The sequence below is a fragment of the Hemiscyllium ocellatum genome, chromosome 13, assembly GCF_020745735.1.
Source record: "Hemiscyllium ocellatum isolate sHemOce1 chromosome 13, sHemOce1.pat.X.cur, whole genome shotgun sequence".
NCBI lineage: Eukaryota > Metazoa > Chordata > Chondrichthyes > Orectolobiformes > Hemiscylliidae > Hemiscyllium > Hemiscyllium ocellatum.
The window spans coordinates 23,080,655-23,097,104 of NC_083413.1; the positions used below are offsets into that span (position 1 = coordinate 23,080,655).

Here is a 16,450-nt window from a genome sequence, read left to right on the forward strand (position 1 = left end):
CAAGTGTCATCTGCTTGCCACCGAAATGGCCATTGAAGAGTTTTGAATAGGTACAGCTTCCCCAGCTCATCAAAGATGGACACAAAGAAACATCTATACAGGCACACAGCAAGAAAACTCTGGCCAAGGTCAGTACAGAATGAGCAACATTTGCTGGCCTTGCTAAAGCCGCCAATGTTGCATGACAGAACAAACAAAAAAATCTACAACAGTGAATACACCGATAACAACGACCCACAGCGATAATTATTAACCAACTCATGTTCAGCACTCATGGTGGAACCAGTTTCTCATAGTTCTGACTCTTCAGTCATCAGGAAAAGTGCAGCCTTGGAATTCTATCCCACCCCAAAAGATTGCTACATGTCGTTGGAAGTGTAACAGGATCCCCAGCCGCAGGTAATGGTGGTATGGGTGAGCACAGAACAGGGCACCTCAAGCAAAAGTGCCAGGGCCTCCAGCATCAGGTGGCGATAGTGAGGGAGGGCAGCCTGCATGGCAGGTAGACAAAGTGAATGGACCCTCTCTGGAGGAAACCGGGGGAAAGAGACCTTATGGAGAAAAAGATCAAACAGACTAAGGATTGCCTCAATCAGATGTAAACCCCCAACTTACTTCCATTTAAATACTGTGTATTTCTGTTTAATGTTAATTGCCCTTCAAGCAATTGAAATGACATGATGGCAATGAAATAAATAATCCCTACTTCATGACCTGTGCGTTCAAATCTAAAGTTACAAAAAGATGTTGATGCCTGTGACAATTCAAAACAACCACATTGTCTGTGACCCTTTGGGGCTTCCTGATATTGTGAAAAGTGCTATCGAAATGCAAGCCCCTTTATTTTCCATGAGCCCAGGGCCAGACAGAATGGTGTCAGCTGGCAATGGCCTCGAGACTTGAATCGGTGCAGTTTGAGATAAGAAGAAACACCTACACAGACATATTTCCAGGAAACACTATTCCTCTCGTACATTGCTCAGGCGAGGCAGGACTTGCTGCTTATACACAAACAAGCATCCAATGGAAAATGAGTAAGAATGGAAATCCATCCATTCTCCCACAGGCAAAACAGCTTTTGTTTTTGAAAAGGCAGTAAAATTAACTGGAATTTGTCTCCAAAGCAAATATCAAAAGGCAAGGCAAACGACGAATTCGTCAGCTTTCCCAAACTAATTTTCCAACAAAATAAACCAATTGGGTTGACTACATTGAAATTGTTAATTAGAGCATTCTGGGTGTTATGGATAAAGCTTCAGGCAACACCACACTTCAAAGCAGCTTCACTAAATTGCAAGATTTGTTTTAAATACTGTGAGCAGATGTCTTCGTCTCATTTATTCGTATAGAGATTTTAAGTACTGTAATCTTCAGCACAAAATAGTAACTTGTACAAGGACTGCACCAAAAGGGGTTTTCTGGGAAATTGCTGAATGAATTTCGAGAAGTTGATAAGTTTACCAACATAGTCACCAAATACTGCAGCCAAAAATAGTCTCTTATCAATATATGATTTATCTGGGTCTTGCTATGTGCTGTGAAAAGTCACAGTCTAACCAGAGGGGCAGAATAAACAACTGTTTCCTCCAAACTAGACAAAGGGAGCCAGGGGACAGACAGAATTGCGGAGTTAAGCCCACAGTCAGATCTACCACAACAATATTGAATAGGACAACGAGCCGAAAAGGTCGAGTGACCAATCCTGCTTTTAATTTAGGTATTTTTACTCACTAGTCAGTGCCATCTATGCCTTACTCTTCCCTCTAAGTTATAAAGTCATTGGTTTCAGACAAAACACAGAGCTCAATTCCAGGAGATGCTGCCAGTGCAGTAATGAGCGGGTACACACTGTCAGAGGGTCAGTACTGTGGGAATGCCGCACTGTCGGAGGGTTAGTACTGAGGGAATGCTGCACGGTCAGAGGGCTGGTACTGAGGGAATGCTACACTGTCGGACGGTTGGTAGTGAGGCAGTGTTTCACTAACAGGGGGTCAGTACTGAGGGGGTGCCAGACTGTCGAAGATGTCAACTTTTCATATAAGATGGCAAGCCAAAGTCTAATCGGCTTTTTCAGGTGAACATAAAACATCCCTTATTAACTATTTGCTGAGCAGAACAATGCTATCCTGATGTTCTGTTCAATATTGTCCCTGAGCTGAAACCAATCTGATGAGTATCATCTTTCTCTTTGAGGGATGGTGCTGTGCACAAATTAACAAGCTCTGTTTCCCACATCAGATGAACAGCTGAAGAATGTCAATGGTTGGACAGCACTTCGTGGCGTGCTGGGCCAGTGAAAGATAAACTTCATGTTAGTAAGACAATGATTTCAGAAGCTCTCTGTCTAAATGGTTTTGTTGTTGCAGTGAGCAGAGCTGTCACATTATACTCCTGTTGAATTTATAATTGATATTTCACAGCTGTTATACAAATTAATGAAGAACCAAACTACACTGCAGTAGGAAAATGAGGCCTAACCTTTAGTGAATTATTGAGAGCACTTGAGAAACAACTCATCAAAGTTCAGAAATTTTGAGTACAGGAGATTTCAACCACGAATCACATACTCCTTGTTTCCTCTCAGTGGGTGACGGTCACCTCTGAGTCAGAAAGCTTTGACTTCAAAATCCCGCTCCAGAGCCTTGAGTCCATCATTTATCTACACTGACACTGTCGGCAGTGGTATCATTCTTTCAAGATGTTCAACTGTAGTCCAGTCATAGGCAGATGTGAAGAAAATCCCATGCCAATAATTTTCAAGAGGAGTTGGTATGTTGTCCTTGAGATCCTGGGTCATCATTTATCCCCCCAACCAATATCACTAAAAATGCCATCTGATCATTGCTAGATTGCTGTTTAATTTCTGAGAGCTTGCTGTGTACAAATTGCATTATAGCAGTGATTACATTTCCAAAATTGTTTAATTGACTGTACCACAATTCAGGACATTCTAGAACCCAGTTGCCAGAGCAGGGTAAACCCAGAATTTATCTTCTTAGCACCTAGTATAACCGGTTAACTGAAAGCATAACAGCTCGTCAGACAGAATGAGAGACAGAGAGATAATGGAAAAATGAAAGATAGGAGGCAGGGTGAGACAGAGAAAAGGAGACATGAATAACATAAGACATAGGTGTGAGTGTAAAGTCATTTGGCCCATCAAGTCCACTCCGCCATTCAATCATGGCTGATGGGCATTTCAATGCCACTTACCCACACTCTCCCCACATCTCTTAATTCCTTATGAGGTTAAGAATTTATCAATCTCTGCCATGAAGACATTTAGCGTCCCAGCCTCCGCTGCGCTCCGTGGCGGTGAATTCCACAGGCCCACCACTCTCTGGCTGAAGAAATGTCTCCTCATTTCCATTTTAAACTGACCCCCTCTAATTCTAAGGCTGTGCCCACGGGTCCCCACCCGAAGGAAACAAATTCCCAGTGTCCACCCTTTCTAAGCCATGCATTAACTTGTAAGTTTCTACTAGATCTCCCCTCAACCTTCTAGACTCTAATGAATACAATCCCAGCATCCTCAGCCATTCATCGTATGTTAGGCCAACCATTTCAGGATCGTCCCAAGAGACTGTCACAAATTGAGAGAGAGAGACAGAGACAGCAAGAAACAAGAGTAACAGATAGAAGCAAACAAAGAGAGAGAGACTGAAGATCCCAGAAACAGAGATAGATGGGGACACAGAAGGAATGGAGAATAGAGTGAGGAAGAGAATCAGAGAGGTGCATAGACAGGAAAAATGAGAGAGACAAATGGGAAGAGAGACAGACAGTGTGTCGGAGAGAGAGATAGAGACAGAGACACAGAAAGAGACAAAGACATCACAAAGAGAGAGATTAGACAGAGAATGAGAAAGACAGTCAGACAGTGCAGAGATAAAGGCAAGACAAATTAAAGGAAACAAGATGAAAAATATACCAGGGTGGCTAGAAATAAGATTGAGGAAGGGCATCCAAACGGAAGTCTGTCACCAGAAATGCAGAGGTAAACACCCAATAGGACAGCCAAAAAGTTACTTTTTTTAAAAAGGAGATTGTGGAAAATGTTCACCATTGTTTAGGATTGCAATTATGGCACAATTACAGCAAGATTAATACCAGTCATTTTAGAGCTTTCCAGTGCACTATCAAATATTTCATTGAATTCAGGGAGTTCTTTTGCCAGTCTGACACTGTTCCTGTGATCGTTAACTCAAACATCAGATGACAGAGCTTTCCCCTGTGGGAAGTGGGGAAGGAGAACTGCAACACAGCAAGACCTCATCCAGATCTGTCACCCGACAGCAAGCACACCTTCCAATGGATCCGAGGGAAATGGGGGAAGAGAGTGAACCAGAAATATCAGCTGTGGCAAAATCCTGCTGCTTGCATCCAAACCCACTTATGCTCTCTCTGATCTGCACTGGCGCCCAGTTCAGCAATCCTCAGATTTTAAAATTCCCTTGTTCTCATTAATCATTATCCTTCAGCGCTGTAACCTTCCCCAGCCCTCCAAGCCTATGACAACCCTGCACCCCTTCAATTCTGGCCTATTGAGCATCCATGATTTTAAGCATTTGACCACTGGCACCTGTGCCTTCAGTTCCCTGGATTCTAATCTCTGGAATTCTCTCTCCACACCTCTCCGACTCAGTATCCTCTATTAAGATACTTTTTAAATCCCATGGCTTTCACCCAAGCTTTTGGTCATCTGTTCTCATACCTCCTGTTCTTTGATGTCTCATTAGCACCTTGGAACATTAAAGGAGATCTATCAATACACACTGGGTTCTGTGGTACACTGGTAATGTCCCATCTTCTGGGCCTGAGGAGCCAAGTTCAAGACCTATCTGCTCCAGAGATGTGTCATCACATCTCTGAACAGGTTGATTAGAAAACATCTGTAAATACATGGTAATTTGATTATTTTTGAGTCCATGGTTAAGTGAGGTCCTGCCCAAGACTGGATAATGGATTACTAAACTCAGATGAAACCCAGCTACTTATACCTACTCTAGCTCCATGGTGCACTGATCACTGCTAGGCGAGAGTTGCTGGAAAATAATCAGGAATCAGAATGTTGACCGATATTCCTCCTGTCTGCTATGGGCCGCACTCCAAACCTCCCCACCCCTAACCATCTCACAGACTTCAGCACCAATGCGAACTGGTTCACCTAATCCAACTGGAAAAGCAATCTCAGCTGAGGCCCATTTACACTCTCAGCCCAGCATAAAAATCAGTTGAATTATTTCAAATCAAAAACAGCTAACCTGTTCCACTTTGGTTCTTCTGACCAAAGTTAGTGAAAACAGATTATCCAGTCATTACCTGGTGGCAGTTGTGTGATCTTGCTGTACCCAGATTAACTGCCCTGTTTCACAACAGTGACTGCACTTCATAAAAATGATTCTAACTGAGGATGTACACTGATAGAATGTGAGTTCTTCCTGCTTTACACTTCTTACACGGAACAGGGTGAAAGCTGGGGATGAAGTGGGACTGTGCATCTGAAAGAGGAGGGGGATGTTTTCATCAGGTGCAAGCCCTCTCTGAAGGATGTTGCGCAGTATGAGTTAACGTCAAAGGCAGGGAGCTTTCTGATCATCAAACCCAAGTCACGCCAAAAAAAAATCAAAACTTGAACATCAAAGCAAAAACCTTCGATTATGAAAGGAAATAGTTGGAAACATTTCAAGGTTACAAACTAATCTGAAAAACTCAGGAGACTGCAATACCAGGACGGCTAGACAACAACCAAAAAAAAGCTTGGAGTTACTCTTTACTGTGTGTGAAGTTGCATGTTCCTCTGTTTTGTACAATACAGGGATTCCAACATCACAGTCCTTAACTATATCTAGAGTCACTAGTGGACAGGAAGAAATCATTCAATCCATCAAGTCCGTTTCTTTGAGATAGCCCTCCCCTGCTCTTATGCCACAGCCGTGTGAATGTCCCCACTTCAATTATTTGGCCAATCTCTTTATACAATTACTGAAACTGCTCTCATTGCTCAGTCAAGTAGAATGCACCTCACCACATCACACTATGTGAAAAAACATTACTACATCACTTCTAGTTCTTATCACCAATCATTAAATCTATGTCCTCTGGTTACACGTACTTCTGTCACATGAAGCAGTTTATCTTTATTTACTCTCACAGAATCAAATCAAATTGCTAAAACCTCTTTGGTTTAACATCCCATCTGTAAGATGCCATCTCCAATGGTGCAGCATTCCACTCGGAGACTCAACCAACATATCGTATTCTTTTCAAGGGATGTGGACGTTCAAGGTCAGTATTTATTGTCTGTCCCTAGTTACCATTGAGAAGGTGGTGGTGGGCTGACCTCTTGAACCGCTGTAGACCATGTGCTGTATGTAGACCCACAATACTATTGGTGAGGGAGTTCCAGGATTTTGACCCAGTGACAATGAAGGAACGATGATATACTTGCAAGTCTGAATGGCGAGTGGCTTGGAGGGGAGCCTGCAGGTGATGGTGTTGCCATGTAACTGCTGTCCTTGTCCTTTTAGATGGTAGAAGTCATGGGCTTGGGAGGTGCCGTCCGAGGAGCCTTGGTGAGTTCTTGCTGTCCATTTTGAGAATGTACACACTACAGTACTGTGCACTTGAAGTGTATGAAGTGTTTAGGGAAGTTGACATCTGAATGAGTTAAAACAGCTCTACCTCCAACTCTACCAGGCCCGTGCTCTCACAAGGGCTCATGACAATTTTCAAGCTTTGAAATAGTGTCACAGTGGAACAAAGTTTGAGAAGCACTGATTTACTGAGTCCATAAATTCCACCACTTGACTTATTTTCCAGCTCTAATGTAATGCAGGTAGTATGTTCATTGACAGCAAATCTCTCGGTGTGGGACTTGTGATGGGGCAGCTATCTTTCAGGTGAAATGTTAAACCCAGGATATGCGTCAAGGCAGTGTTTTACAGAGGAACTGGAGAGTTCTCTTGATGCCCTAGAAAATATTTATTCCTCAACCCTCAACATTTAAATATAAAAATGATGTGGTTAACTCAGAGAAACATATAGAGAACAGGAGCTATAGGACACCATTTGACTCCCTCAAGCCTGCTCTGCTATTGAATATGATCATGGATGATCAGCCAACTCAGTACCCTATTCCCAGACATTTCTCTTGGCTGCTTATGGGACCTTGCTGTGGACAAATTGGGTGCCATCCTCACTATAATGTCAAATATCAGCAGGCATCGGTTTGAGGAAAGAGGGGAAAGGTTTAACGGAGGTGTGTTAGGGAAGCTTTTTTCCACAGGATGGCAGGTGCCCCTGGAACACTTTGCCTGGAAAGGTAGATATTTTAACAATGTTTCAGAGGCACTTAGATATATGAACAGGCAAGGAATACAGGGATACAGACCATGTGCAGGCAGACGGGATCAGTTTAGAATGGCATCACGGTCAACACAGACATGGTGGGTTGAAGGGCCATCCCTGTGTTGTAATGTTCTATGTTCTATATTACAATTGTGACAATACTGCATAAAGTACTTCACTGATTATGAAGCAGTTTGGGACTGGTTGAGATTGAACAGGGTAGTGCAAAATCACTGTTCTCTTCTTTGTGAATTCTTTCTGTTTGGCACTGGATTCTGCAGTAATGCTGACCTTGGGATGTAAGTAAACCATTGCCATGTTAAGGGATTGTCTGTATGTGTGCCAATAGATTGGGAATATGTCTGCGAGAGAGAGAGAGAGAGAGAGAGCACGATGCCTTGGCCCAGGAGACAAGTCTCTGCTCATTCATCATTTCAAAACAGCACCCATCAGGCAGCAAGGTGATATCAGGGGATTTAGAGAGGAACCGGTCAAAAAAATGCAGATTCTTAGCAACCAGGTTCTCAGCACAGGATCCAGATTGTCCAGTCAGCAATTCTACCTGGATCACCTCTACCTTTATGAGATTGTTCGGACTGAACTTGGCAACAGTCTGCCTATTTTATTTGCTACAACTCTTTCTCCTTCAGCCCCTCTTCCTGACATCGTCCTGAGGTATAACTCAGCCGGATGAATTTGTCCCTCTTGGTAATTCAACTCATCTGGACATTCCTCATTGTTCCTCCTCACAATCCCTACCCAGTGACCGTTGGCTGGAATGTCAGAACATGCAGAAAAATCAGGAAGGGTGACGGTCCAGTTCCCATTTGAGCATCATTCACTGGGTGGACATCAGGAGCTGGAAGCTGTTGGATGAGAAGCAAGTACTAAGAGGGTTAATATTGAACACTGCATTAACCTCCATCCAATCTGAAGTCCTTGGGGAGGAAAACGAGGACAACAGCTCTGGATGTAGAAAGAGATATCCACCTCCCCCAGTAGCCTGACCAGCTAATGTACCATTTATCTAATTGTTAACATGCAATAAAACAAACCCTTGTTAAGAAAGAGCTTCTTCTTAAGACTCCTCGCTAGTGGTTGATCCTCTCCCACTGTGGCACTTAGATTAGACTCCCTATAATTTGGAAACAGGCCATTCGGCCCAACAAGTCTACACCGACCCTCCGAAAAGTAATCCACCCAGACCCATTCCCCTTCCCTATATTTATCCCTGACTAATGCACTATGGGCAATTCATCATGACCAATTCACCCAACCTGCGCATTGTGGGAGGACACCACAGCACCTGGAGGAAACCCACTCAGACACGGGGAGAATGTGCAAACTACACACACACACACACACACACACACACACACAACAGTACGAGAAGGCGATGCTAAATATTGGCTGGGATTCTGTTCCTGAGACTGCTAAAGTTGATGAAAGGAACAGATTGGCTAGAAGATGTTTCCTGTATCAGACAGCAGACAGTCGCTAATAAATTCAATCAGGAATTCAGGACAAAGTCCTTACCCATGGAGGGGTGAGGATGTGGAATTTAGAGTGACTGACATGAACGGTATAGAAATACAAAATAGGCAATGACTCTGAAATCATCCCCATACAGTAGTTCCTGTCCATTTAATCGGGTTCAGCACAGTTGACTGAATCAATGCGTTTTCCACTCAGGTGGTATTTAATAATCACAGGACAGGTGATCTTTGCTCAGGGGAATGACCAGGCACATCATAAATAGCGTGGGACTAACACACAGCTTTGCTTGACACCAGTTCAGACTTTGAAGACACCCTGGTCAAAAGGATAATGAGGTTTGGGCAATAAGTGCTTGCCTAACCATCAATGTCCATATCCCATGAGGGAATAAGGGAGAAAAAGGCAACCTTAATCCAAACTAAGTGATGGCCTTGTGGTATTTTCGCTGGACTATTAATCCAAAGATCCACGTAATGTTCTGGGGACGTGGGTTTGAATCCCTCCATAGCAGATGGTGGAATTTGAATTCAAGAAAAATCTGGAATGAAGGGTCTAATGATGTCCTTGAATCCACTGTCAATTGTCAAGGAAAATATCTATCTGGTTTACTAACGTTGTTCAGGAATGGAAATGGCCATCCTAACCTGGTCTGGCCTATAAGTGATTCCAGACCCACAGCAATGTGGGTGCCTTTTAACCACCCTCTGGGCAATTAGGGAAGGGCAATAAATGCTGGCTTAACTAGAGAAGCTCTCATCGCATTAATGAATTTTAAAAAAGCCCGTGTCTCAACAATATTTGTACGACCAGTTCAAATACATTCACTGTCCTATCACAAGCTGTTTCTATAGAGTGGTGGTTTTATTTTGGGTTCGGAGAATTTCAGACTACAAAGCCCAGTTTCCTTATCCTGGCGGCAGGCTGGGAGACCAGAGCCTGGGAGTCTGTCACTGGGATAAGGGATCCTGATTTAGCAACCTCAGTGAGTCAGATTCCCAGAGTCTGACCTGAACATGTGCCAGTCGAATGGTGACTGGATGGCACAGCTGCCTTTTCAAACAGTTCTAATAGTTTATGTCAGGGATTGTTCATGATGATAATGGTTACCCTGGGGGAGGGAGGGCTAGGTTCAAGGGGATAAGGGTAAGGATTGATTCACGTATTCTACACTCCAAACATTCTCGTGAGAGGGAACCTCCACCTGTACACCTCAACCAAGATTTTACTACCTCTCAGATCCTTACTAATACTTGACTTAGAGTCATACAGCATGGAAACAGGCCCTTTCGTCCAACTTGTGAATGCTGACCAAGTTTTCTAAACTGAACTAGTCCCGGTTCAAAAGGCCCATATCTCTCTAAATCTTTCCTATCCATGTACCTGTCTGAATGTCTCTTAATGTTATAATTGGATCAGCCTCCATCACTTCCTCTGGCAGCTTGTTCCATACACAAAACATCTTCTGCGTGAAAATGTTGCCCCTCAGGTTCCTTTAAAATCTTTCCCCTCTCAACGTAAACCTATGCCCTCTAGTTTTGGACTCCCCCACCCTGGGGAAAAGACCTTGGCTATTCACCCTATTTATGCCTTCATGATTTTATATACCTCTATAAGTTCACCCCTCAGCCTCCTTTCACACACGTTTCTTTAACAAACCAATATCCTTAAACTGATCCTCATACCTGACATTCCATCTCAGCTGCTTCCTTCTGTCCCTTCTCCAATAGCAGTCAGTCTTCGGAGGTACAGTGTTCCAAAAAAGCACTTCCCAAAGATTCATTCGTCCCCCTAATTTGACTACCGCCCATCTCCTCCCCCATCTCGTTTGACCTATGTGCTGTGGAAACAATGCCAACTGACCAATGAGATACTGGCTGACCCCCCCACCCCCGTCGTTCTGACAGAATTCGACTCATTCAGAATCCTCCTTCCCCTAGCCTAGCTCTCATCAAGTCACATTCACATTCTGCGCTTGCTGATCTGAACTGCTCCTTAAATGACAACACTTCAATCAGTTCAGTTATCCCTGCATGGTCTTGCTGCTCCTTATTTTGGTAATCTCCTATAGCCCCACAACACTCTGAGATCCCTGCACGCCTCCAATTGTGTTGTTTGTCTGAAAATCCTCATTCTGAATTGCTCTACCATCAGAGGTCATGACCTCAGCTGCCTGGGGCCTAATCTCTGGAATTCCAGCGTTAAACCTCACTGTCTCACTCCTGCTTTACAAATCTCTTCAAAAGCTTCCCATTTTGAACTATCCTTCGGTCACCTGTTCCTGTTTTTTGTATGGTGATGCACCTTTGGATGATTTACACTGTTAAAGGTGCTGTAGAAATGCAATTGTTGTTATCGTGCAATGGACCACCTCCTTAATAAAGTAAAGAGGTCTGGAGACAAATGACAGCTGCACATTAGTAGGAAGCTTTTAGATAAGGATTCTTAACAGTTACTCAGACAGGCTCAGAATTTTTCAAGCAGTCAGGATATATAGGAGAAACTAAACACCAATTACTAAACAGTCAGGTCACCATGGTCTTACAAATCACAGGGCTGCTCTCTCTCACTGGAGAGAAACAACTGGTCGTGATTTAACCTGAGGGTCACCATACCTCAGACAATGGATGAGATTAAGAAGAAGATTCCATCATGCTAACCTGAACCCAGTGATGGGAAGTGAACCTATTCTGTTGACATCACACTGCTTTGCAAATCAACCATCCAGCCAACTGAGCTACACCAATCCCCAAACAAACAGTAGCAGCAACTGAATGCAAGCAGCAGATCAGATACCCTTTCAAATAAAAGCAAAATACGGCGGATACTGAAAATCTGAAGAAATCAGGGAGGATGTGCTAAAGAAATTTAGTACATCTGACGGCATGTGTCGAGAGAGAGAGAATTAACATTTCAAGTTTTATATGACTCTGGTTCTGAAGACTCAAAACATCAGATCTGTTTCTCTCTCCACAGATGTTGCCATACCTGCTGAGTTTCTCCAGCATTTTCTGTTTTTATTTCAGACATCCTTTGATTAATTTAGCATTTTCAAAATGACACTGCACAGAAAGAGGCCATTCAATCCAACATCCCTGGGCCAGCTCTTTGCAAGAGCTAACCAATAAGTTGCACTCTCTTGCTCCACAATTTCCATTTTGCTTTTTCAAGTATTTTTCCAATTTCCCTTTGGAAATTTATCACTCAGTCCATTTCTACGGCTTTGTCAGCCTGTGTTTCCTGAATCACATCTGCTGTGTTGATTAACAAAATTCATCTCCCTCCTCGTCCCTTTGCCAGAGCTCTTAATGAAACTGAAACTGTGTCTACTGATTACAGACCACTCGCCAGTGGGAAAAGTTCCCCTTTATTTTGTGGTCCTGGGTTTGAATAGTTATCTGGGAGGCCTTATGGTTCAGTGTCCTAGCCTCTGGATCATACGTTCGAGATATGATGCACACACCAGGACTTGAGGGCCAAGAAAGATGCAGTATAGGATAGCCAAACAGGTCAAGTATCAACATGCAAATACTTGCATCACACACTAATGGTAGGCACTAAGAGGGGAGAGACTCCTGGTCAGTTGTGTGATGGAAAAAACATTTGGATCCTCTATGTTACTGACCTTCATCCTGGATAACATGTCTGTGAAATGTTTTCTTGCTACAGCAACTCAGTCGGAGTTGGGGAAGTTGGGGAGATGCAAGCTCTTGACTGGATGGCAAGACAGATTTAGCTATCCAGCCTTGCGTTTTGACCTTCCATTAACCAAACTGAAAGTTGGAATCTTTGTGTCCTTTTCTGACCCCAGTGCTGATATGTCTGGATGAAGGCCAAATTTCTTTTCACCACATTAGAGGTCACAATCATTTTTTTCTAAGCCTGAGGAACAATCAAGACACAGAAACGGCTGAGAGTTGTGAGGATAGCACAGTCCATCATGCAAGCCAACTATCCATCCATTGATCCAGCTACACTTCTCCCTGCCTCGGAAAGGCTGTCAATATCAAAGACCCCTCACACCCCGGTTATAATTTCTTCCAAGCTCATCTGTCAGGCAGAAAATACAAAAGCTTAAACACACGTACCGCCAGATTCAACAACATCTTCTTCCCTGCTGTTATTAGACTTCTGAATGGAACTGTCAAATTTCAAATCTAATGTTGATCTTGCTTTTTGTGCATCTTCTTTGCAGTTGTTACTTTGTACCCCTTGCCCTGCTCGATCGCCCTATGATCTTTGAATGTTATGATCTGCCTGTACTGCACGCAAAACAAAACTTTGCATTGTATCGAGGTACATGTGACAATAAAAAATCAAAGGTGTGTTCTTTAGTCAGCAGAGTCTCAGACAAGGGGAGAAAAATAAGCTTCAGGTTTAGGAAGGAAATTATATTGCATCTTTTCAGACCAAAGGTAATGGAAACCTGGAACTCTCTCTGTCGACAGATATTGGGAGTCAATTGGAACTTTCAAGTCTGAGGTCTTCGTTGGCCAAGGGCATGGAAGGATGTGGAGTTATAGAGTCATAGAGATGTACAGCATGGAAACAAACCCTTCGGTCCAATCCGTCCATGCCTACCAGGTATCCCAGCCCTATCTAGTCCCAACTGCCAGCATCCGGCCCATATCCCTCCAAACCCTTCCTATTCATATACCCATCCAGATATTTTTTAAATGTTGCAATTGTACCAGCCTCCACCACTTCCTCTGGCAGCTCATTCCATACCCATACCACCCTCTGCGTGAAAAAGTTGCCCCTTGGGTCTCTTTTATATCTTTTCCCTCTCACCCTAAACCTATTCCCTCTAGTTCTGGACTCCCTGACCCCAGGGAAAAGACTTTGCCTATTTACCCTATCCATGCCCCTCATAATTTTGTAAACCTCTTTAAGGTCACCCCTCAGCCTCCGACACTCCACAGAAAACAGCCCCAGCTTGTTCTGCCTCTCCCTGTAGCTCAAATCCTCCAACCCTGGCAACATCCTTATAAATCTTTTCTGAACCCTTTCGAGTTTCACAACATCTTTCCGATAGGAAGGAGACCAGAACTGCACGCAATATTCCAACAGTGGCCTAACCGATGTCATTTAAGACAGGTAAGTACAGTTGAGGGACCGTGCATAGTCTTGATATGATTGTCTTGCAGGAAGGGCTGAATGACCTCCTCCCTTTCAGTTAGTAATGTAAAGGCAGGGCAGATTGTTGTTCTAGCACAATGCCAGAAAGGGACTTTCAGCTGGAACATAGGAAATTTGAGATATGTTCAGTCACAAAGGATGGCCCCATCAGTACAGCTGACCAGCTATGATCCATGCAACAGCTTGCCACCTGACTAAAATCACTCAAAATAGAACATACTTAAAAAGATCTGTTATGACTGTGACTCACTCTAACCATCACCGTGAAGCTGGATTGGGTTTCCATAATCACAAACATAATAATTAAAGGCTGTAAATTTGTCAAAGCCACAAAAATTAAGATCTAACACTTTCGGAGAAGTTTGGGGTGATTCAAATGTGTTGTTTATTCATTGGCAAAATAACTTTGAATGGCTCAGTGTTTGCATGCTCTGGCATTGGGAAGATGTGTCACTGATTTGCTATATTTAGCTTCTTGGTGAATTGTTACAAAGCATAATATAATTAATATCACTCATTCATTCCAGCCAAACTAGAATTCAGCTTTCATAATGTTCCAGATATTACAATATCAGCTGATCCCCACATGGCATTGTCTATCCATGACAGAGTGTGAGCCTGATTTTGCAGATATAAAGCAGGACAGTCTGCAAAGAGATTACAGAACAACCTGGAGTTAAGGAATAACATCAGCCAGGATTCCTGCTCTTCATCACAAGCGAGTACCCCAATATCAAATCTGTAATAATCCAACCAAATCAAATACTTGTTTTAAATAGTGTTACAGAGGTCGCTGTTTGGATGGATGGGCAGTGTACAACATGAATATACAATCTGTCTAACACACCCAACAGTCCTGCCCCTGCACAGGTTATTGTCCTACCTTGGATACACTGCAGAGATCCATCTTCTGCTCTTATGGTGAAGGTTTCTCCCGGATTAACCTGAACTAAAATAACCTGCAACAAAGACACAAGAGTTAGCTGCAACACCAAGCACAAGAAGAAAATCTCTTCATATCTCAAAAGGCTATGACTGAATGCTTGAAACTGAAACAATAGAATCGAAGACTGCAGAGCTACTGGAGTTCAGTCTACGGAGCTCTGTGCCTTCACAGTGGGACTCAGTACTTGGCATTTGCCTTGCCTGACCCCCTCTACAGCCCATTGAGAGAGGAGGAAACTGCTGAGGACTCCTCCCTCGAATCACTATCCAGTAATCACATGTCAGGATGCCACAGGGGCAATGGAAGCACTACGATCCAGATTTCTCAAGACACATTGTGATGGTGGAAACTGTTACTCATTCTTTGGGACTTGTGGCTGCATGCAAAGACAGCATTTATCATGCATTCTCAGTTTCCCTTGGGAAGGTAACGATGAGCCATCTTTTTTGAACTGATATGAGCGTAAGAGGTACAGTTAGTAAGTTGGCTGATGACACCAAAATTGGAGGTGTAGTGGTCAGTGAAGAGGGTTATTTCAGATTACGAGTACTTGATCAGGTGGGCCAATGGGCTGAGAAGTGGCAGATGGAGTTTAATTTAGATAAATGTGAGGTGCTGCATTTTGGGAAAGCAAATCTTAGCAGGACTTATACACATAATGGTAAGGTCCTAGGGAGTGTTGCTGAACAAAGAGACCTTAGAGTACAAGTTCATGGCTCCTTGAAAGTGGAGTTGCAGGTAGATAGGATTGTGAAGAAGGCGTTTGGTATGCTTTCCTTTATTGGTCAGAGTGTTGAGTACGGGAGTTGGGAAGTCATGTTGCAGCTGTACATGACATTGGTTAGGCCACTGTTGGAATATTGCATGCAATTCTGGTTTCCTTCCTACTGGAAAGATGTTGTGAAACCTGAAAAGGTTCAGAAAAAATTTACAAGGATGTTACCAGGGTCAGAGAATTTGAGCTATAGGGAGAGGTTGGATAGGCTGGGGCTGTTTTCCCTGGAGCGCCGGAGGCTGAGGGGTGACCTTATAGAGATTTACAAAATTATGAGGGGTATGAATAGGATAAATAGACAAAATCTTTTCCCTGGGGTTGGGGAGTCCAGAACTAGAGGGAATAGGTTTAACGTAAGAGGGGAAAGATATAAAAGAGACCCAAGGGGCAACTTTTTCACGCAGAGGGTGATACGTGTATGGAATGAGCTGCCAGAGGAAGTGGGGGAGGCTAGTGCAATTGCAACATTTAAATGGCATCTGGATGGGTATATGAATAGGAAGGGTTTGGAGGGATATGGGCCAGGTGCTGGCAGGTGGGACTAGATTGCTTGGGATAGCTGGTCGGCATGGACAGGTTGGACTGAAGGGTCTGTTTCCATGCGGTACATCTCTGACTCTATGACTCTATGCTGCAGTCCACACAGTGTTCGCTATGTCTGATTGACATGACAGCACAAGCCAGAGAGCAGTTGGTGGGAGACTACCATCACATTGCAGCTCAGAGCAGGGTAAGGATGGCTGGTT

At 43.5% G+C, this 16,450-nt stretch overlaps 1 protein-coding gene across 1 annotated transcript in view; it reads right to left on the minus strand.

The window, feature by feature from the left end:
* Positions 1 to 16,450, minus strand: part of fndc3ba (fibronectin type III domain containing 3Ba) — a 341,227-nt gene that overhangs the window by 226,937 nt on the left and 97,840 nt on the right. The window contains exon 3 of the mRNA XM_060834618.1: positions 14,867 to 14,942. Within this exon, the coding sequence (XP_060690601.1) occupies positions 14,867 to 14,942 (76 nt within the window). The remainder of the gene's footprint in view (positions 1 to 14,866; positions 14,943 to 16,450) is intronic.